The 23,379-nt window shown below is 37.4% G+C and overlaps 1 protein-coding gene across 19 annotated transcripts in view; it reads left to right on the plus strand.

The window, feature by feature from the left end:
• Positions 1–23,379, plus strand: part of LOC126855291 (forkhead box protein P1-like) — a 309,110-nt gene that overhangs the window by 172,471 nt on the left and 113,260 nt on the right. For all 19 annotated transcript variants that reach the window (XM_050602783.1, XM_050602800.1, XM_050602782.1 and 16 more), the window contains one exon: positions 5,713–5,820. In XM_050602783.1, coding sequence (XP_050458740.1) covers positions 5,713–5,820 — 108 coding nt within the window. The remainder of the gene's footprint in view (positions 1–5,712; positions 5,821–23,379) is intronic.

Here is a 23,379-nt window from a genome sequence, read left to right on the forward strand (position 1 = left end):
AAAAATTTTTTTTTATGTGCAAACATAATTCATTCTTTTATAAATTTTTATTTTTTATTACAAAATATAAAATGTAGATTATTGAAAAATATTGTATTATTTGCTCCGTATTATATTAAATTGTTAAAAATAAAGAAGAAAAAATATTCGTATTTAAAAAAAAAAGCAACGAAATATTCACTCATTACAGCTAAATTAATTCATTAGACTACAAACCAATCTTTTGATAATGCAGTAGAGGAAATACGATTTTACTACGCTGCGATAAAGTACTATTCAACAGTCAACTGTTAGAATAATAGTTCGAATATGCTGTTAGTGTTCTATCTTCGGTGCGGATATATTACACGTTGTTTGCATTATGCACAGCGCCGCTCTAGAAAGTAAACGTGAATGCGGGGAAACCATGCAGATCGCAACTTTATGCCTGTGAAGTGGATGCTAAGAATATCTCGCGTGTTGCAGCGGACACGAATGGGCAGGAGAGCATTACAATCTTTACTTTGGTTCTTCGGTTGAAAATAGCGTAACTTTAACGTTATTATACACAGATATCAATGGAAGTGGATCTGCGAATCGTAGGAATCGACTCCTTATCTTCAAGTCTACGTAATTTATTGATTTATTTTGGCACATTTATTACATTGGAAAGCAAAATTTTACATCTGTCTACATAAAGCACAATATTGATTTATAAAAATTTAATTACAAAAAAATTCTTATAATTTTCTCTCAGTGACTCTGAAAAGAATAAAATGTATAACATTACTTATACAGTGTAGGTAAACTAAATAATTAAATAATTTTAAAATATGTTCTAAATATAAAAGTTGTAATATAAATCATCAATTTTATCACGACTACTAAACGTATATTCATGTGATAATAACGACGCGAAATAATAATATTTTTACATCTCGGGATGTTAGTAACAGTACAAATTTTATTTTTGATTCATCGTAATGCAAATTACGAGTCGCCTGACGCAATCCGGCTATCACTACGAGAATCGCGATTACAGCGTCAGCTGTTCGTCGCGTCTTCACGTGTTGTACGGGCCATAGTGTCAGCACCGGTTATTAGTGTTAGAATCAATGTACAGCTGGAGGCTTCTCTAGCATCACGAGCGGAAGAGCAAAACAGAGCGGAAAAAGCACAGAGAGAACGGGACGGTCGACTCCGTCGTGCTCTCCGTCGTTGTCCCTCCTGTCCCATCTTCATATCGCACACGTTCCTGTCTTTCGCTCGTACACGTGAAGGCGAGTCATCCGCGGCTCGTTCTCGCTCGGCAAAACTTAACAAAACAATTTGCTCCAAAGCAAACAACGGCATCCGGTTTACTTGTGAATAAACAACATATTTATTTTTAGAAGCACCACGATCGTAACTCGTTCGTTCGGACGATCGCATCCGAAAGCGCGTCTATTTGTCGGCGCTATACGAGCTAACGATTGAACGGATAAAAATTGTCTGTGACATAAGCGCTTTGTGTTATTTATTTAATTTTTTCTTGTTAAAATTAAAAAAGTTACGCGAGAAAAAAAATCTTAGTCACGATCATATCATCGATTTTTATTTAACGAATAAAATACTTAATCTGATATTATTTCATTATTATTTTATGCTTGTTATTTAAATAGCTTTTTTAATGTAATTAGAAAATATTTTTGTTTGAAAATAAGATATTGAAGGATATTTTTTTTCTACTTCCTTTTTTTATGATAATATCTACAAAATAAAAAACTAAATTTATGCAAGTAAATGATATTGCAGATATTGTCATAATATAATAATGAGAAATGCTACCGTCAAACCAAAGTCATTGAGATAAAATTAGCAACTTTAGAGAGGTTTGCGATTAAAGAAGTCAAATTAAAAGTTGATGTGAGTTTAATGGTAATAATATACATATTGACGAATGCTGATTTAAATATTCAGACGACGTGACAAATGGTTTCCATTAATGGCACATTTACTAAAGTGATAAATTAGTCCTATTACCTGGATTTGGCATAAATTTATTAATATCGACTTTGTTGTTGTATATCAATTATTAAATTACCAGCTGAAATGTCTCCATGATTTCATTTCATCATTTATGTCATCAGTTTAGTGTGAATCTGTGCACCATCCGTATCGTTTGGCGCGAAAAATTCATTTATATTTACAATCGTTCGGTAATTTCGTAAATAATCAAATCGTAAATTCGAATTTCCCAATTACTCGAACCGTGTCGATCTCAGGGGATGACCGAACAGATTGCATATTCATCATTCGAGAGCGCCATTTCAAACTAGACATTTTGTCCGGCCAATGATCCTGGAGACGCGTTATACGTGCGAAAAATTAACATGTAGAAGGCAGTAGTAAAAATAATAATTGACGAGATTATTCGACCTCCTCGTGAGACACTCGAAACGAAATGAAATGTTTTATCGTCGTGCCGTGTCTGAGGGTGTTCACGGGGGGAACGCCGGGTCGTTCCTCCCATTCATCCTCTCGTTTCTTCTCTCATTCTCGCATAGTGCAGAGAAGGAGGAGGGGGCAGAGAAGGGAATGATCGCAATCATATTTTCAGGGGAACGGATTTATGCAACGTACTATGTCGTCTCTGTACATAAAACGCATTTAAAATTCTCGAGGCGCAACCGGGAGGTGCCTGTTCCCGTCTCTGTCGATAGCGCGGGCCGCGTCGCGCCGATGGGAGGCGCCGCGGGGGTTGTAATTGGCAATATCTATCGAATTTTACAATAAATCTCGCCGTGCCTCGAAGGAGAGGACCGTGGGGGTGGGCCGCCGCGGCAATAAAACACCGGGTAGTATCGCGAGGGGCTGCCGCGCGCCATGCACTTAACGACTTATCTTATCTTCGAATTAGGTCGCGGTTAGAGCTTCACTTAATACAGAGCTACGGAGACACGCGGCTACGATCGTAACCATGTGATTTATATTCAAAGTGTCATTAGCTTGTGGCGTGGAAATATATCAGATTAAATCATTTCCATAATAAAAAGAATGCTATGATTATTTTTTGTATTATTAACATATTTGTTTTTTTTATAAATTGTTGATGGCAATTTTTGGTTTGTCAATATCGATGTAATTTATGAAATTATGCGCGTTATCAGATAGTTGAATAAATTTTGCAATTGTATGCGTGTATAGATGACTAATCTTGAGAGAACAGACATAAATATTTATTTTAATTTGCGCTTACAAATAATCAAATTAGCTAATACACTTGAATAATTACTTGTTCCATTCTGCTGCGCGAGATTGAAGGTTCATGAAATAATATCTCTGTATAAATTTCGCAGTACCTTGCCTAAAAACATACGTAATAAATTAATTAATATCTTATAATCCTCAACACATTATTACTGACATGATTTTCTAAAATATATAATTCACAATTGTTCTGAAGAGTTAGTTTTTTTATAAATCTAATAACAAATGGATTTGCAACAATGCAAATGTTATTTTGCAAAGAAAATAAATCCATATTCTCTGTATTGGCATCACCCATACACAATTTTTACGCGTTAATAATTATATATAAATATAAAAGGTATTATATAACTACGACTGATCTCGTCTGGATACGGTAACAGAGAAGTTAATTAAAATCGCCGTCAATTTTCTGCTTTGCGGCACGTCGTCGTTGGCGCACGTGACGCGATTTGACAATGAACATATCGAGAGGGAAGGACGTTGGATCTTCGGTTTTGTCGCGTAACGGTAAAAGATCCGTTTGTTTATTTCCACATGACACAATACTTAATATACAACATTCTCTATGATGCCGAGCGCGGAATGACGACGACGACGACGACGACGACGACGACGACGACGACGACGACCAGCATGACGACAGGAGCGAGAAACGGTGGTGTGCATCGCGTGTTTTGTTTGCGCGTTTTCTTTTGTCGCGTGCATGTATGTCCAGCTGCGCGTTGAGAACTCGGCTGGCTCATGCAAATGTACCGCGCGTACAATGTGCTTCAATAGCTTCCACATATTTATATATGCTATCCGGTTCAGTATTTTCTACCGCGACTGTTTATTTCTGCGCCTCGGTATACGGAGAACACACGGAGGCTCTCTTTTTAGAGAAAGAGAAGGAGAAAAAGTAGGAGACCTAAAGGAACAAGGAGAGACAGACAAGCGGTGAAAGACAGCCGCTGGCAAGCAAGTTTCATCGACCGAGCGCGACGATCGTTACACATTATCTTACCACCCTACACGCGTCACGCGTGGAAATAAACGGAGTTACATTTTGTAATTACACCCCTTGGGTCGATGCCGACTTCTCATAGTAATCGATCAGGCGTCCCTGCGACTCGCTTTAAAATTTACGATTTCAAAGTCTCCGTAACTTTGCGGATTATTTAACACACTTTTGAAGATTCGTTTCTATTTTGATGTCGAAAACGACGGATTTTGTGTCAAAACTATTCGTCCGTTTTTTCGATGAGTTTAATATTCGAGAATTATATTATTGTATTGTATGAAATATTTATTTAAAAATTGAAATATTTTAAAATGCATAAGGAGATAATTATATTTTCTTTTATTTCTTCGCGTATCTATCCATACAGCGACATTTGCAGGCATATTTCTAAGATATTTGCATAGCATTTGAACGAAAATTTAATTAATTATACCGTGAATTTATCGTGACAATATTATAAATTTATCCACAGGTCAAAAAGAATTGAGAACTGCATCAAAAAGCGTGCCTCATATATATTTTAATAAATCTAGCAACATATGATGTCTCGTTTTTTACGGCGAAAAACGCGATTTAAAATAACGGCAATGTAAATAAAACTTTACATCATAAAATACGGAACATAAAATATCGCCAGTTTCAATAGCACATAAAATACTACCATTGTGTGACGTTTAGTAAAATATCATATTTAAATTACATTTGCTCGCGTGTATTCTTTCTGTTATGGATCTTTGAGGTTTTTTTTTTTGTAAATCCACGAAAGCTCTTTATTTCGCGCGAAATGCCAGTGTCACCTCATACGGGAAATGAATATTAATATAAAGACGGCCGATTTCCGCGGCGAAGCAACGAATAATATAATAGCCGTTTCGCGCAAAAGATGCGTCTGTGCGACCGAGAGGGCGAAGCACCCGAAGACGAAGTGTTCTCATTATATCCGGTGATTTATGTGCGTGCCACCTTACCGTCGGAAGAAATTCTAGGTTAAAAATAAAGTTAAAAGAAAAATAAGGCTTACGGGGTGCAAAGTCGAGAAAGAGAGGTGGGGGAGACGCCGCGGCTCGCGGAATATATTACAAAAATAAGCTCGCCGGCAAGCGGCGAGACGCGGCGTGCGGAAAAGCGTCGAAAAAACTTTGAAACTTTTGGGAGCCTCGAAGATCGATGCCCCTCGACCTGACCTGCCGCGTAACTTTTCTTGTTTATCGAGACGTGAGAACAAAAATCCGCAATCATACAAGTAATTTCATGTATCTCTCTCGTCAAAAGTTTATTAACAATCTTTGCAATTTATTGTGAGTATTTAAAAGAAATCGTTTCTTTATGGCAAAATATATCTTTATTTGTATTTTTACATACAGAACATTAAACTTAAATATGTAAGAATTTTTATGTATATTTTTGTTATTTTTTTAAATGTGTTGTTATAATATGCTATTATATATATCTTACTAATTATAATATTGATTTTATTTCAGGGACACATTGGTGAAAATCCGTTTGACAACGGTTCGTGGGGAAAGGAGCATTTTCAGCCATCGACAGTTCCCTGGCAGCTGAATCCACGCGGCCACGGTCGTCCTAGTGTGAGTACTTTTGCTAACTTATTATGCGTACATTATATTTAATCATATATAGTTGTGGGGAATATAATCTTCAACTATATAAAAACATTTTTTTTTCTCGAAGATATAGAAAAGATTTCAAAGATTTACAAATTTTTATGAGATAGAAATTTTTTGTAACAAATGTAGTTTGATAGGAAATAACCTGAGATTTATTTTTCTCAATCAATTGGTTGCACATTTCGGTCGTAATACGATTTCGAGATTATTGGCTATAATTCTCGCGAGGGTAAATGCGTCAAATTTATAATTCCGGCGGGTAAGAATGCTCGCGTCGCTCCGCGAGGGACGAGGAAGGAAGGGTAGGAACGAGAAAAGAAATCCGGCGGCTCATTGTGTCGGCAGGTAGCAAAAATGCTGGCGGGGTCGCTGCTTTCTCGAGCCTTTTCTCCCAAGAGTCGTCGGCTACTATATCGTCACCCCCTCCTCGAAAGCCTCCACCCTTCGACCATCGTGGCCGACTACCCTCTTGCGCTTACGCTCACTCCCTCGCACCACTCGTCCTGTCACCCGGTATTTATAATACGCTTTGTTTTCCCTCGACTATTTGTCTTGGGTTCTCGGCTCCTTCGCTAACGTTATTATCTCGCGTTTTATTTTTATTTAATTCCGCCGTGTCGAGTTCCGCATCCCCTCCGCGACGTTCTCGTTACTTACTCGTAGGAGAACTTAATGAGCGAACATCTCGTCAAATGCTGAGATAGTTTTTTAAAATATTTTTTTTTATAAATTATTCAATGTTTTAATTTCTGACGGATCATTTTTCTATCTCGCAAAAAATAAATTCGTGCGTTAAATTTGATTATTATTGGAAATTATTTACGAGTACGTGACAATGTGATGAATATTTTTTGCGTGTACAAAGTTTCATAGTCACAGATTATTGTGCATGACTCATATGCTGCACGATAATCGCATAATCTCTGCCAATGACTCGCGTCATAATTTGTGCCATTCGCAACAATATCAATGTTTGTTGATTCGTATATTATTTGCCTTTATCAATCGCGTGCCGATCTCTAATCTTTATGTAGATTGCGCGCGTCTTTATACGTGTTCGAATATATTAATGATATTTCATATGACATAATGCGATGTGATCATGCTGTTATTACGAAAGAGAACTCATACATTTTTATAATATTTATTTAACAAGAAAAATTAAATGCAGAGTTCTTTTCTCTTTCTGGCTTATTGAACTTGCATTTGGATATATAAAAAATTATCTTATGATTATATTGATTTATTTTTAATTTAAGCATAGATTTTTTGATTTATCAGAACTTTGATATATTATAACATTTTGAAATATAAAATGTTAAATGGGATAAAAATCTAAAATTCAAAATATAATATAAAAAATATAAATAAAAAATATAAATAAATCTTAAATGCAAAATATATGTACATATATATATATATATATATATATATATATATATATATAATGAAAATTTTGATGAACTTTAGTTATGATTTTTAATATAATAAATGTAATAGTTTTATTTTAGTAACGAGTGACATACTTTGTTTAAGTAAGGAGAGAATTAAACATTTACGGATCGTCAGGCGCACGTGCACAATCGGCATTCGTCTTCCTGATATCATCATATCGAGCGCGATCGTTTACAAAAGTAACAAAAGCAACCGAAACCACTGACGTCAGCGTTTCCGCGAGCGTACGCGACCGATGATCTCATGCGTGCATATACGCGTATGCTTACCTAACGTAGCGCAGCTCCTTTTACGCATGGCGTTACGTGTGGTCGTAAACACAAATTGCGCTATCGCCTATGCTACGTGACAACGACGGTGCAATGCGTTCGCTTGTGGCAATCACGTATGCATTTGTCAGCATCTCAGGAAGCAATGCGTAGCGATACATGTATCACTTCTACCGGTTCTCTCCCGTCGCACTTATCCATTTAAAATCAAAGTCTCGCGCGCGACTTTCAATGCTGCAAGGCATGAGTTGTTCCGCTTTTGACTCTGCAACGCATAATCTTTTTGATGAACGTATGCGAGAACTGAAAAAGAACGAAAAAAACGTTATTTGTAAAATCTAACTTTGATATCGCAAAAAGATAACGACATAATAAGAGATGGTAGGAAGCATGATTAAATTACAGAGTAACAGTGAACTTTCTTAATATTAGTTTGGCGATATCACGTTACGGTATTTTGCCTTGCGCGAATTTACATAATCGGCGAGAAATGTTTGCTCGTGAAATTTTAAGTTTACAGTGCCGACTAAGTATTTCGACTGTTCCAATTTAGCCGAAATTTAAGTTGCAGGAGCGTTGATTCTCTGATACCGCTCTCATAATCTCAGCCACGCCTGTAGTAATATGAATCGCGGCAAAAATCAGAACGGGTGGTGGGGCTCTTAGACCGGTACCCGCAGCAGCCCCTGGGTTTTAAGATATGCAGAGCACAACGCACGCTTTCCTAGCGAGACTATTTTAATAGGAATGAGGGTGGGAGGATCAGAGACGAGAGCGCGCGATGGTATGGCGGCCGGCTCGGCACAAGATCTACTTCTTGATTACAGAACTTTTTACCTAATTACATAACATTGTTACCATTTACAAAGTCGCGTCAGGCCTGCGCTGGCTGACTACTAATTAGAATCCCCGATTAGCACCCGCGGCGACATCGTATTCCATTTCGATAAGTCTCGCGACATTTCACCAGCTCTCATAATGAAAGAGTTACGAAAGACTGTGTAGAAGTGCGAATTTTAATGACTCAGATAAAATATTGAAAATAAATGCATTGCTTTACATAATGTTATTTCTATAAAATGCAAAATAGATGTTAAAGAATTTTTTTTTAGAATTGGAAAAAATGCTGCAAGGTTGTATCACACATATGCTTGATTTAAAAACAGCATTAACTTATTTATATTTTTTCTGATAAAATATATTATTTATTTACGCTGTCTTTATCGGATATCTTAAGATATACAGCTGCGCAAATTTTCTTTCGCGTTATGTCATTCGGCGATAGACGTTTATTTTTATAAGATACAATCAAGAGCGCAAATCGTATATACGAGACATGTCACTTACGAGATATCTTGTAGGACGATAAAAATTTGAATGCTATTCTTCGTGAATAATTAGATATACCGATTTGTGCCAGACACTAACACGACGGAAAATTTGGGATATCAAAGGTTCAGAAAGAGTCGAATTTATCTTCGAGACTTAAGGTTCTTATCGGAAAGATGTAAGGGTCGCTGAGATAGTCATGCGCGAGGGACGAGTTTTCCGACGATGCAGACATTAAGACGTCTGGTCCTCGACCTCCGCTTTTCCACCTCCCTCTCTACACCAACCCCCCCGGGCGAGCGCGTTTTCACCCTTTCTCCACCCCTCCGTCTTTAGACGGGAGGTTTACCCCGTCTTCATTGTCCTCTAATTCTCATCTGATCCTCACATTACGTAATTTTCTCTTTATTATTTTATAATTCTCTCTCTAGCCCCGGGCCCGCGCGATCATCCAGGTCCGCACGAACTCATCCTCCGCAGCGCATACTAATGCACCTCGCATTTATTAATTATTCCGTACTAGTTACTCCGGCTTCTCGTCTCGCCGTCGCAATGATAGATTAAACCGCGTAGATTCGAAAGCTCGCGATGCGAATCCTGCTCGTCACTGGTAATACGTGCTCGGAAATTTTTTCCTTCCACAAATCGATAGAAACTGGAATATTCATTCCGTGCTCTTCAACTTTGCACGACAAAATTTACGAATTACAAATAATAAGATAATAATATAGATAATAATATAGATTAGGTATTAAAGAGAGTCTCTATACATGTCATACAGATGCGATGGATTTGTCAAAGAAATTTTATCACATTTGAATATTGTTTGTTTTGATTTCTCTGTGTAAAATTGTTGCGTCTTTAGACTATCTAAAATTACTATCTAAAATATATTGCCTTTGCAGCCTATGAATCTTAAAACTTTACTAGAAATTATCTCGCTTTACTTTAAAAGAGAACGTTGTAAAGGGTTGATTGTTAGATATTTTAAGATGAAAATTATTCACGGCGTTTAAATTTACATGCCGCTTGAATAGCAATCAAGCAGCGATCGAGCGCCTTTTGACGAGCTCCTAAAACCCTGTTCGCCGTCTCGCGATATTTGAAGATACAAGCAACTATTCCATGGGGAACATTCCCTCCCAAGATCTTTAACTTCGCGGTCCTGAAGGACTCGGCGTGCCACTTGGTATGCAAGGTGAACAGCCATTCATCTCCCGATCTCCAGCGTTAGTCTCGACCTCCAGATATAAATTAGCTTTTGTTTAGCATTCAATGCGAGACGCCTTTTCTGCCGCGTCGGACCGACCTATCGCCGTACAACCCCCATGATTAGGCATCCTGACCAGCTAGTCTTGCTGCTGGCAATCCGGTGCAATTAATGTAGCCACCTGCCTCTCCATTGGATCAATTAAACGCTTGCGATTGCTGTGAAAAGGAATTACTCCGATGTTAAAGGAGAATTTAAATCTTGAGGGACGATCGGGATCGTGAAAAGTTTGCTTGAAGATATTTTTGATAAAATATATAATGAAAGAATAAATGTATGTGTGTTTCCGAAAAAATAACTGAAGAAAAGATAATTTTATCATTCAACACAAATCTTTAACAAAATACTTGTACTATACTTATTTAACAAATGTAGTTAGGATTACATTAGTAGATAAACATAAAATAAAAAAAAACTTGTTTCTAAATTATGACAAAATTAAATTTTCAAACTATTCGATATTTCTCAAAAGTTTTCTCATGGCGCTGCTCAGAATATTCCCTTTAGGGCTGCTCCTTAATATTCCATGGTACACTCCAGCAAAGAGGGTCGGCCAATAATCATACATCCCCTTCAAGAATTCGGTATCTTGCCACCTCTTTATAATGGGCATAATTATTAATATTAAAATTACAAGGTGTTTTTAACTTGCAAAAGCTTTGTGATGTAATTAAAAATTATTACTAAAATTTTGTATTAAATTGTTTTGCCTTTGACCAACTATATTAAAATTTATGTTTGTTTTAAACGATGTATCATAAGAATGTGTATTATTTCAAAAATTATCATTCGATCTCAAGAAAAATTCCGCCACGTTTATCTATGTTGCGAATTTTGCGAAAGGAGACTATTTTTGCGTCGCCGAAATATCCTGTCTGAAAATTCGCACTATATGTCTCTAAGTCTGAATTTCATCCAGAAAGAGACACCTTCTTCGTGCTTTCTTGAGGACAGTGACGGGAGAAAGCCTGTTGATTCTGACGCCGGTAAATCCGGCAGATGGGAAACATCGTCTAGCCGGCGTTGAACTTTCTCGATATACAAGGCAACATAGCAACACAACACGGTAAAGCACAACAAGTGGGGGGGATGCTGGGGGTGGAAAGCCCGATAGATATACAGCCACCCGTAGCAGAGAGGCGCGCGTCGCCTGCGCCACGTGCTTTTCACCCCTCCTCGGTGTTTCTCCACCTCTCCCCTTTCTCCGTCTGCCTTCCTCTCTTTCGCTCGCTCTAAACAACCCCTCTACCTACTGATCGGCCGACCGTATACACCCCTGTCATTCCCCGTCCGTGGGAAACGCAGCCTCTCTCGCGATACACCACGTGGCTGCTGCAACAGTTTCCACGCCGCATGTTGCACGTGCAATGAGATGCTAGAAAAATAAAATCTCGTCATTATTATTATATTTATAATAATTTTATTTTAATTAATTTTTGTATATTAAATATTTTTTATTCTGGATTATGGAATCTTACTAGTTTCATTAGTATATCGTTGTTTGTTACAGATTGATTTGAATATAAAATAATAATTGGAAACTATTTTTTTAAATCATCGTACTACTTACTCTAATTATTTTAATTTCTTATGCGAATAATTTATAAATAACATAATAATGCCAGCAATTGCACAGTTTTCAAATCTAAAAGTACTTTTATAATAACTCGCATTATATTATTTTTCAATTATCTTTAAATGAATCCTCTCTGAATCATCTCTTAACAAATACATTATCTCCGCGTGTTATCGATCCGGTCCGGAAAAACAGGCGCATCGGAAGTACGTGAATAATGCGTCCCAGAAGAGCTTTCAGACACAGCTAAACGTTATACAGTGCTTGTAGAGTTTGGTTTTGCGGACGCTCACCCCCAGGCTAATGCTTAAGGCAACCGCGGCAGGCAAGCGGTCGCGGTCGGAGCCAAGTTAGGTCTAACAACGTAACCGAGACGTGCAACCTTGTAAATAGATGTCTGGAGCGTGTGCCAGAGCTCTCGTTGCCTAGCTCGCTACACACGCGAGTAAGAAGGCTACAACGTCGTCGGAAGTTCGCGCAGAGGGTAAGGTGAGCAAGCTACCCGGGCCCCGTTGTGTTGTACCTCGTCGTACATATACTTCGCTTCTTACGTGCGCGCAGCACGCCAGTAATTAGTGTCTTAATGAACCCGCGCCGCGGGTAAGGAGCTGCGCAAATAATTGCCAGCATGCGCAATCTCGCCGCTCCAACACGCTCCGCTCGGCGCCGCTCGGTCTTGGATGCGGAGAGAGACGGACGGTGATGCAATCGCGGGACAAGAACGGGAGTTTTCCGTTCTTTTAAGGTACGATTGCGTGCGCGCGAAATCACGGAGAGCATTAATTTAATATGGCTTCAGTCCCGCGAATGCGCGTGTGAATGCGCCGCTCATTCCTCGCGAGTGTCGTTGTGGCATTATGACGTTTTAATGCGACAAAATTGCATGCTACAAGTTCGGCGTGTATGCGTTTGTATGTGCGTAATAACACGGCGCTTTTGTTGCTGATTGCGTGCAAAGAAAATTCTATTGCGATTGATTAGATGCAATATGTTTATTGTAGGGGCGAGCCTTGTGCCTTTCTCTATAAATGAAAGATTCGTCGTATGTTTCATAAGGAGAAGGAACATATTTGATCTACGAATTAAACTTTTAAAATTCACAATAATAATAATTTCCTCTATTCGATCTAGAATAGATTTTTTAATTTTAGGTTTGATTAAGTTAGATATTTTTTATTGAAAAATTATGAGAAAATGTTTTATATGTTTTTAAAGAAGATCGTATTTCCTTAAATATTTAATCAAAACGTCAAATTATATATTAGTTTCCACAATTCATTATTATATTTGTTATTATTTCATCAAGTAGAAAATTAAAACGGCGTGAATAAAGTCTTAGATTTCTTATTTTTCTAATATGATATAATAGATGTTCTTCTCTCAGATAATGATAAAATAAATTAATTATGAAAGAGTTACAACTGAAACTTTATGTCATTAAATTGACATTGATAAATAACTGTTATGACAGCACTGTCAGATTGTGATTAAAATTGATTCAGTTTTAATCGATGACGTAAACCGTAAGCGTTCCTTTCCGTTGTTTGCGGCCTTGATTCAATAGTCAAGAAGATCTTGCCGACAAAAGTTGACATTTTTAACGATACTTGGACTTTTCTGGTGCAAAGAAATACAATAAAAAAATATTTACTGTTTTATTGTGCATTAAGCGCAGTCTGATGTAGGTCCGGCTGCTAATGCACCACCCTTATTCGACTTGGAACGACTTTTTGCTTTACGACGGACGATTTGAATTTTATACACTGCGATATTTGAATTACGATGCGCCATAAAACACGATCGTCTCAGCGCGTGTGTGTGCATTTCTTGGAGGACATCGATTATATTTACATACATGTAGGAATGTTATTCGATTAATTTTAACATCGATTTGTTATACTATCATTTACTCAACTTTATATAATTTATGACATAATATATAAATAACACGATTTTTTCTCATTACTATGCGTTTATATTTATTTTACGTAAGAGAACTTTGACATCATCTCTGACAGCGCGATTGGAAAAAAAATTTGCAATTTATATTTAGAATTGTGTATCGTAATGCAAATAATCAAGAAATTATTTATATAAAACGTGAGCACATACACTACTATTAATGTCACGTATCTGTTTTATTATACAGATAGTTGAACAGTGTAAAAAATGGGAACGGTAATATGTGACGCGTGACATTTTTGCGCCGGACAGGTATTTCATCTTTATATATCGCGATTTTTGCTCAACGGTGCTCGTTACGACTGTCAAATTTCGAGAATAAGGGATGTCGGAGATCAAGCAGCAACCAGATGTCTTATTATTAACCCTTCTACCACCGTCGTATGTCTTTTTATTCAATATTCATTCACCAATATTGCAATTTTTCCATTTCAAAATTTTCCATGCTTTATTTATCTTTTTCTCAGACTGAATTTTTCTAGTTTTTTATTTAGCCACAGTAGCATAAGAATCGAGACTGATGATGTGATGATAAAAAAAAAATCTAAATATAGATAATCGCAAACTCTGATATAACTTATTATGAGTCTGTTCTCACGCTGATTCATGCTGGATTTTTTTTGTTCTTCACCTTATCTCTTATTTTTCTCACAAAACATGATATAATTTTATCCCATTTATTCTTCTCTACTTCGGATTTATCGTCGATTGGATCACAAATACGAAATGTTTTTTTGTTTTATAAAAAAAGATTATGCTCTTTCCATCACTAGTTTTGAGCATATAAAAGATTAAACAATTATTGATTACTATAATATATGATTACTAGCTCTGAGTAAGTAAAAGAATGGTAAATGCAAAAGACGCCAAAGAGTTTTCTTTTTATATATAATCTTTTATATATATATATATATATATATATATATATATATATATATATATATATATAACACTCTACATTTTTATGTTTTTTGACAAACATAGCATAATTCTTAAGACAGTCATAATTGAAAAAATAATAAATTATTATTATCCATTATTAGCTGGAAAATATTTAACAAGTAGATAAACGGATGCTTACCTTTTAAACTGAAGAATGATGTTTAACAGAAGTTTTTATCCACCTCACGATGTGTGTGTGTAACATTTTAGCACAGCGTGTTTACTCCAGTTGGATCATCCTTTCCGTGTTATGCAAGTTTTTTGATATCGTACATAAAACGGAAGGTATCTGCAGGCGTCTAATTAATAAAAGCGAACGGATGCGCATGTTAAACAGAGTAAGCGCATACGAGGAGGCAGCCGGTTCTCCGTGAAGTAATGTCGGCTACTTCCGCAGCCGCGGCAGGCTCTGATCAATACCCACGTCTTTCGTTCCTCGCTGCGAGACGTGCACGTAGGAACATCCCGACGGTAGCCTCGGAAGGAAGTGAAAAAAGGAGAATGAGATGCGGCGCGCGCGGGGTGATGGCGAAAGCAGGCGCGACGGAGAAGGGAAGAAAAGCCGAAGGATTCCGCGAGTCTGCGGTAATCGCACTTCGCCGAAGACTCTTGCTCCGTCTTTTTCCGCCTTCTTCCTTTCTCCCCCTTTTCGTCTTCTTCCTTCCATGAAAACCTATACCCAGATGCGGGAGGGGAGGCGAAGGGGAATCACGTGGTCGGGACACCGGCGGATATCGAGTGGGCGGACGACTAGAGAAGAGAGAAAAAGAGTGACAGAGAGAGAGAGAGAGAGAGAGAGAGAGAGAAAGTGTGCGTGTGTGTACGTGTGAAAAAGAAGAAGAGAGAGAGTACACTGCGCGCGCACTTTGATGTGTGCGCTCTCCCGGCGAGACTAGACACGGCGCCCACGCTTATACTAGACGCTGAGAGCTCGACGAGCATGCGTGCGATGGACGCGTATGTGCATACTGCACATACATGTGCAACATGCTGGCGTAGCGATTTAACCAGGATGCCGGCCTAGGAGGAGACGCATCCGCTAGCGGTGGTAGTAGTGACAGCAGGGTGGTGGTGATGCTGGTGGTGGTGGTGGTGGCGGCGGCTCGTCCTCTCGGCTGCCGGCGATAGTATGACGGTAGCGGTGATCAGGAGGAGTACGGGAGGGAGGCACGAAGCTGTCGGTAGAGAGAATAGAGATCCTTGATCTCCTCCTAGGTATTTGATGGTAGGGAAGGAGGATGGAAGAGCGAGGAACGCTTTCGAATGAGAAAGTCGGAGAAGCGCAGCACACGATGATGACCAGTAGAGGAGAAGGAGAAATTTGAGAGGGACACGAGATAGAGGAAGAGAGAGAAAGAGAGGGAAAGAGCGGGAGAGAGAGAGAGAGAGAGAGAAAGAACGGGTGTAGGCGGATTGGAGAGGAATTCCACAGAGAGGCGTGTCTTCCCCGGCGCACCAGGTGCAAAGGTGCGCGAACGCGACGTCGCCACGCCTTTTCCAACGGTACCAACAGTGGTCCATGACCGCACGACGTCGACAGCTACGACGACGACGACGACGACGAAGACGACGAGGACGAGGATGAGGACGACGGTGACGATGTCGGTGTATTAGCGTGTCTTCCTTGTCCGGCCCGGTACGAAGGCATCACGTCTGTCCTTCTCGAACGTCTCACTATGCCTGGAATAACTCGCGTCTCTCTTTTCCTCCCCCTCCCTCTGTCCCTTCCTCACGCGGGCACCACCACACCGCGATCTCGCTTTCTCCTCTTCGCTCCTGTCTTACTCCACCCGCTACCTCTAGCGGGGGTACATACTATGTTAACGGACGGGTCGCATCCGACCTACCACCGCCATCCCCACGTCCAGAATCCAGCTTCTGGTGTCAACGTCCCGGAGTTTCCACGGGCTTTCTCTCTCCTGAATATGCACCTTCTACGCGCGCTAGGGCGCGGGCAGATGGGAATGGGAGACCGGGGGAATCGGGGATGGACCGGGTGGGACGAGCGACGCAACGGGATTCTTTCTATCTTTCCCGATGCTCGCGACTGGAATGCGGGATGACAGTATTCGCCATCACGTAGCGCGCCCGCCTCGGTGCACGGTAAACAGAAATGAGAGAGGTCGCAGACGTGATCGTGATTTTCTCTTTTGGAAAGGGAAGTGCAACGGCGGGTGGTATCCATTTGATGGGTGGTAGTCGATAAATTGTTTTCCGGAGAAAGGATTCGCAGGCTCGATTGAGGAGTACCTCCAGTTCTCTTGGGCTTTTGTATAACTCGCATCGTTATCTTGACCGTTTCCTTCTCCCTTTCGTGGATTTCAAATTTTATTTGATAATCCATAAAAAGTAGCAAAATGTAACTTGAAAATTTGATAAAAATATACAATTCCACGGATTGACTAATTTATGCAATTACAATTATTCTTTAAAAAAAAAAACACGATTATTCTTTAAAATAATTTTTAAAAATAATCGCTAATCATGCAATCTTATAAATAAGCTTCTAATTTTATAACAAGTTTACAATAACTTTATATTAATGGAATAATATAATAGAGTCAAATTTTGCATTACTTTTACAGCTAGTGTACTATAAAATATCAAATTCATTTATTTCAATTTACTTCATTTTATCACGAGGAGAGGCAGCATTTGTCATATCAAAAACGGCATTTGCTAAATATAATGCAAATGGCTTTGTGACAAAAAGTTATTTTATGATATGCGCAAAAATATATTCAAATATTATCTAAAATCTTTAGAGATATATTAAAGCATTATGCATGAATTTCATTTGGCTATGTGTGTAGTTTCTAAAATTTTAACAAAATTAAATAAAAATGCCAAATTTGCATTGAACTTATTAAAATAGGAATAAAATAATGAACAAGTATAACGATGAATATTGAATAGTGTGCGTCTATGTCTATGAACATATGTTAATTAATTCATGCAGCACGATAGTTAGATGAAAATATAGAATTGAATAATTGAATATTTTTAGGAGCATTTGGCTCAAATATTAGATAGAAGGTGCTCAGACAAGATATTTCATTATAATTCGTATTAATAGGCATGCATAAAGAATGTAATGTTTGAAACTCGTATTTGGAACTGCATAAGATTTGAATAGCTCTACCAGATTCTATTTAAGAAAATATGAGATCTATTATTTATATCTAGTTACGAGGTCATATCTTTCTAAGATCTTTTCTGAACATATACTCTTTCTTTTCTGTCATTGTTAATTAATCTAATCTTGGCGGATATTTTAAATCGATTATGTTGCCAGCATATCCGTTGCGATAAATTGTCTTACTTTTTAAAATAACTTTTTTAAATTAATTGAAAAAAAAAGATTTATAAATAGAAATTTACACATCTTTATACATTGTACAGATGATTCTACTTGATGAAATTTATCGTTATTTTAATGCAACGTTATTATTTATAGCAGCAATATTATTCTCATTTAATATGTAATATTTTACAAGCATTTTTTTAATATACAATTTAGATCAAAATTCTTATATAAATTACACACACTATGAAGAAAAAGATACAATTAGTTATATATTTTTTCCATAAATTTGACTCAACAAATTTTACCTTAAATTCAATTAATATTCTTTTACATTTATTAAATATTGTTTATAATTAACTTTGACTAATAAATCCTAAAGTTTTATATAGAAAAACCAACAGATTTATATCTCAGAAACACATTCACCAAAGATGTTGCTCACGTTTTTGTTTTCAATCGCGTGTCACCGACGACAAGTTTGATTTTGTTTCTGTGCGATCCACGATGCATCGCGCCGTATGCGACGTCTCGCATTCTCGTAATCATCCTCCTCGCCGCAATTATTGCGTCCTCCTCCTCTCCCCCGTCGTTTTATCCAGAATACTTCAGCATCGAGTCGGCGATTCTTCGGCGACTCCTCTCCGTATTCTCTTCGCCTCCATCCCCATCGAACGCCACCCTCATTTGCCGTGCTGCTGCCGCCTCACCTTCCACCCACCTCCTTTCTCTCTCGCGATTCCATTTCTGCGTTGTTGAACTATAACTCTCTCTAGGAAGGCAGTGGCAGCTATTACGTCGGCTCCTAAGCTATTACGGCATCTGGGAGCCTCGTTGGTGCTGCTCCGCTGAAACGGGAACCAAAGAGGTGGAGGAAGGCCGGAGAGGTGAAAGAGAAACGACGGAGAAAGAGAGATAGAGAAGAGAGAGAGAGAGGCGGGAGTCGGGTTAGGTGAAGTGATGTATTGAGATCCCATTGTATCCACGGAATCCCCTAAGATTGCCAAACGACGCCCTCTCCTCCGACCACCTCCATCCTCCCAACTGCTACCTTCTTCTCGCACTCGCTTGCATAATACGTCACTGTAGAAGGCGAATCTCCGACGCCAAGCGGAAGGAGGGAGCGGATATTTCTCCTCGGTATTCTTTTTTTTCTTCTCTTGTTCGCTTTCCTCCTCCCGCCCTTCGTTCTCCAACGCTCCTTTTAGATTTCTTCGCGGATGTGTGCAGAAAAGAATATGGCTGATACCGCGTTTAAAAGAATTTTGTTCTGTTTTCTGGAGCTTTCCCTTTTTTGTTGTACACATTTACGTGTCTTATTCTTATTTTTTAATCTCCACATTTATTCTTATTTTTTAATCTCTTAATTTTTTTTTCTCTTGTATCTCTCTTTCCCATACATTGTTACTACTGTCAAAATCATTGGCAATGCTTGTCTCTTTCTCTCTGCCGTTCTTGCTCTATCTTTTTCTTTTTCTCTTGTTGCGAGAGAGATCCCGGTTAGTCTCCCAGTCTATTCGATGCCTTTAATAATACGGCGCTACTGCGGCCGCAGCCGCGTGCAGTATTGAGAATGGCATAATATCGGGTCTTTCGCCCTCTGATATTGCCAAGGTTCGCGTCGGTGGATGAAAGGAAAGGGGAGAGAGGAGGATGAGGGAAGAAGGGTTGGGCGCAGGGGACGAGATCGAGAGATGAGAAGCGCGAGACCGACAGATGCCGAGCGGGAGAAATTCAAATTTTTGCACGGATACCTGGCGATTCAACAGCGGCGCCGTTCAATAACAACCTTTATTATTTTAACGACCTACGTCCACGGTCTCCGTCACCTTTGTTCGGCGACCTCGTACGTAGCGAGACGGAGGAGAGCCGCCTTCGGTCGCGCGGGATCGCATGTCTTCCGATCGATGCTGACGGTCACCGACGCTTTCCCGCGGGATGATTACATATCCGTATGTTTTCCGATCGAATCTCGGGTGAATTTTTTGAGCTACGAGCGAGCTGCTGATATCCGTTATTTTATCGAATGCGCAAGATAAAATTAAGCGCCGGCGGCGATGTTAATGAAGGGCACTGTTCTTTTTTTGTAGCAAATCGTCTCGATCACTTTATTTGGATCATTTTTAATTCAAAAATTTATGAAGATCTCTACATGCTCAGAGCTGCAGAAAGGTTCTTTTATATCAACATACCACCCATTATCGTTTAGTTCTTTTTATAATATTGAAGAAATACTATCATTTTAATCTCAGAATTTCGAGATTTTAGAGCGAATAGATGTTTTATGAGTTTAGGTAGACAATTATTTGATATTTTTGGAGGAATTTTTATAATTTTTTCTCGGAAAACTCTTTTATTTATTTTTAAATTTTACAAAAGCATATACTTATTGTTAATTCGTGGAAGCTATAAGATACGACGGATGTAGACACTCAAATGCATATGGCAAGTATCCACGATATTTCCGATACACGCAGATCAATAAGACCCGTTTCTTCGCGTAGGAACAGAGGCGGAAACATTTCCAGACCATATGGTACTGCAATTTAGTTAAAAATAAAGCTCTTCTTATAGCGTTTGCCATGTCTCTAAAGTCCATGATCAGTTCTTTTTCTAAAAAACTTTGATCTTTTTGTACGATATTATTACTATCATATATAATATATTTCCTTATCATTGTAGCAAAGATTCTTATATTTTTCTGCAAGATTCTATATAATTGTTCATATTGATATAATGTAAACTGTTTCTTCTGTAATCGTTCATTTAATCATTCTTTATATTGTCATTAAAAACAAACATTTTTACATTCTAGAATCAATTATTTTAAGATTAACGACTGATAGAATCGTATTGTAATTTTATGAAAAAAGTTTACTATCCTGCAGCATAAATTATACATTTGTGAAAACAATAGTAACCGGACGCTGTGACAATTGCATATGTGGTTATCATTATTACATGAGGATTCTTGTATCAAGTGTACGAGAATAAACGCGGCTTTTAATTGGCGAACGGCCAATCTGCTACTCGATGTACAAACGAATACAAATATCGACATGGCGGATGACCGGCAAATGCAATTTACTCATCATCGCGACCACGCCACGACACACGGCGGGTGAGATCGATATTTGGTAAATATTTGTGACGAGTCGAAACAACGTTGATCGAGAGGCCCGAATGTGGAATATGCGTTAGAGGCGGGCTTTTCATTGGGAGCGACCAAAATATCATATGAAATCGATTTGATCGACATTGTTGAAAAGTTTTAATTGACTCTGGCATGAATAGTTACATATGATGACCTCGGATTCCGCGGAAAATCACTAAATAATTTGCATAAGTAGAATATATTGTGCAGTTAAATATTTAATAAATTTGTGTTTATGGTACTGAGAATCTATTAAAAAACGCTCTAAAATCTATGATAAAAATATAATGTTAAATGTTTTACTTTTTGGGGAATAGATATTTAATTAAATACGCACAGCGGGAAACTTTATTACTATCATTGCGGTAGAATGAACGGAAAGTTTTGTCGTATTTTCACCGAAATCGGAAACAAAATAAAACTTTCGCGACAAAATTTTCCAGCAGAAATTTCTGCAAGGATATATTCCAGAACATCGGCGCCGAATGTTCGCTATTTCAGGCGACTTCTATGGGAAATGGCTGGAAAATACTATAGTATACACTAAATGTTTTTATATATGTATATATATATATATATATATATATATATATATTACAATACTTACGTAACAATTTGTGTGCTTTAAAAAATAATTACTATTATTTTTAATAATATCTTCAAATTTTAGTTCATCTAAAAATAAGAAAAAAATAGACAAAAATAGATGTTTGTTTATTTTGCTCCAAAAATGTATAATATCCATATTTCTTATTAATTATTGCGATATTTAAGTTTTATTAAATATTATAATATATCTAAAGTGTTAAAGAGATTATTCTTTTTCTCAGAAAAATATTCATAACTTTTCTGTAAAATGCTCAAAAAATATATGTATTCTCAATTTCGTGTCAATATACGATAAAAATACACATGGCCTTAGATATATCGACGTAATCGGAACATCATGAGAGCGCATAATATATTGAACGATGTTGATTACGATGTTACTTACGACGATACAGCTATAAAAAATATCGTTACTTACGTCATTGATGCTATAGTCATCTTGATATAGATAGACATTCTGCTGACATTCACAATTTGAGATAACAATTTCGATTGATTTATAGAAAGGAAATAAGAGATTAGAAAATTTATTAGACTTTTTTTTAACATTGCATTCTTTTTTAAGAAATTATACTAATTACGATGAAGCAATTATATGACGATAATTAAAAGAATAAATATATAAGTAATTCTGAAACGGGGATTTCAAGTTGCTCACAATTTGTCTTTTAATATTTTAAAATTATTATCATTGAACATTATCAATTCATAACACCTGAATAATCAAACATAGAAACCGTTAACATATATCGTGAACGGAAGTAACACATTAAAATAGATACTTTCTCATGACGGATTAGGGTTGTCGTACAGATATTAAAGCGTTACGATAGAGTTGCTATGTATATAACGATATCACGCAACATCGAACAAACATGTGGCCCCAATGGGAATTTATTTTTCCGCCAGAACGTGATACCGGGTTAAGGTTTAGCGAGATACGTGAATAAACAATTCTAACATATGTTCTGTGTCACTTGTCATGCGGTTTCGCGGGTAACCGACTACGTCAATTGATTGCAAAACCGGCAGATCTATGCGATTACATTTCCGCGAAATCGCGGAATTATTATTTTGTTACCATTTCTATGTTAATTCTCTTTTGGATTTATTTATTGATCGTAAAATATTGTAATTTGGAATATTAAATGTATGGAATAATATATTTTATTACTTTCTAGAATAAAGTGTACACATAAAATGGGTATGATTTATATAAAATTACATTGACTTGAATATTTTATTTTATGATAAAATATAATTTATTTGTGCCAACAGAATACATAAATAACAAATTTTATAATAAGGAAATAATTTCTGCAAAAAATAAATTTATTGCGTTGAAAATAAATTTATTTAATCCATGTCTTAATATTTTACTTGTTTAATTGTTTAATATATAGAATATAAAAATCATCAAAAAATTATTGATAATTTGCCAAATATTGTAAACAATCTAATATTTACATTTGATTATCGATTTTGTCTGTTGAAAAATCAGTAAAAATCAAATCTCGTTGTTGATACGGAAAAAAAATTCTTGTGAACATATAACCAATCCAATCTCTGTTCTTTCATATAACTGCAAATCAAGCGGCCCAATCGTGCCGGGGAATATCACGGGGATCGGTAAAAAGAGACGCGTAGAAT

Source organism: Cataglyphis hispanica, chromosome 15 (assembly GCF_021464435.1).
Source record: "Cataglyphis hispanica isolate Lineage 1 chromosome 15, ULB_Chis1_1.0, whole genome shotgun sequence".
Taxonomy (NCBI): Eukaryota; Metazoa; Arthropoda; class Insecta; order Hymenoptera; family Formicidae; genus Cataglyphis; species Cataglyphis hispanica.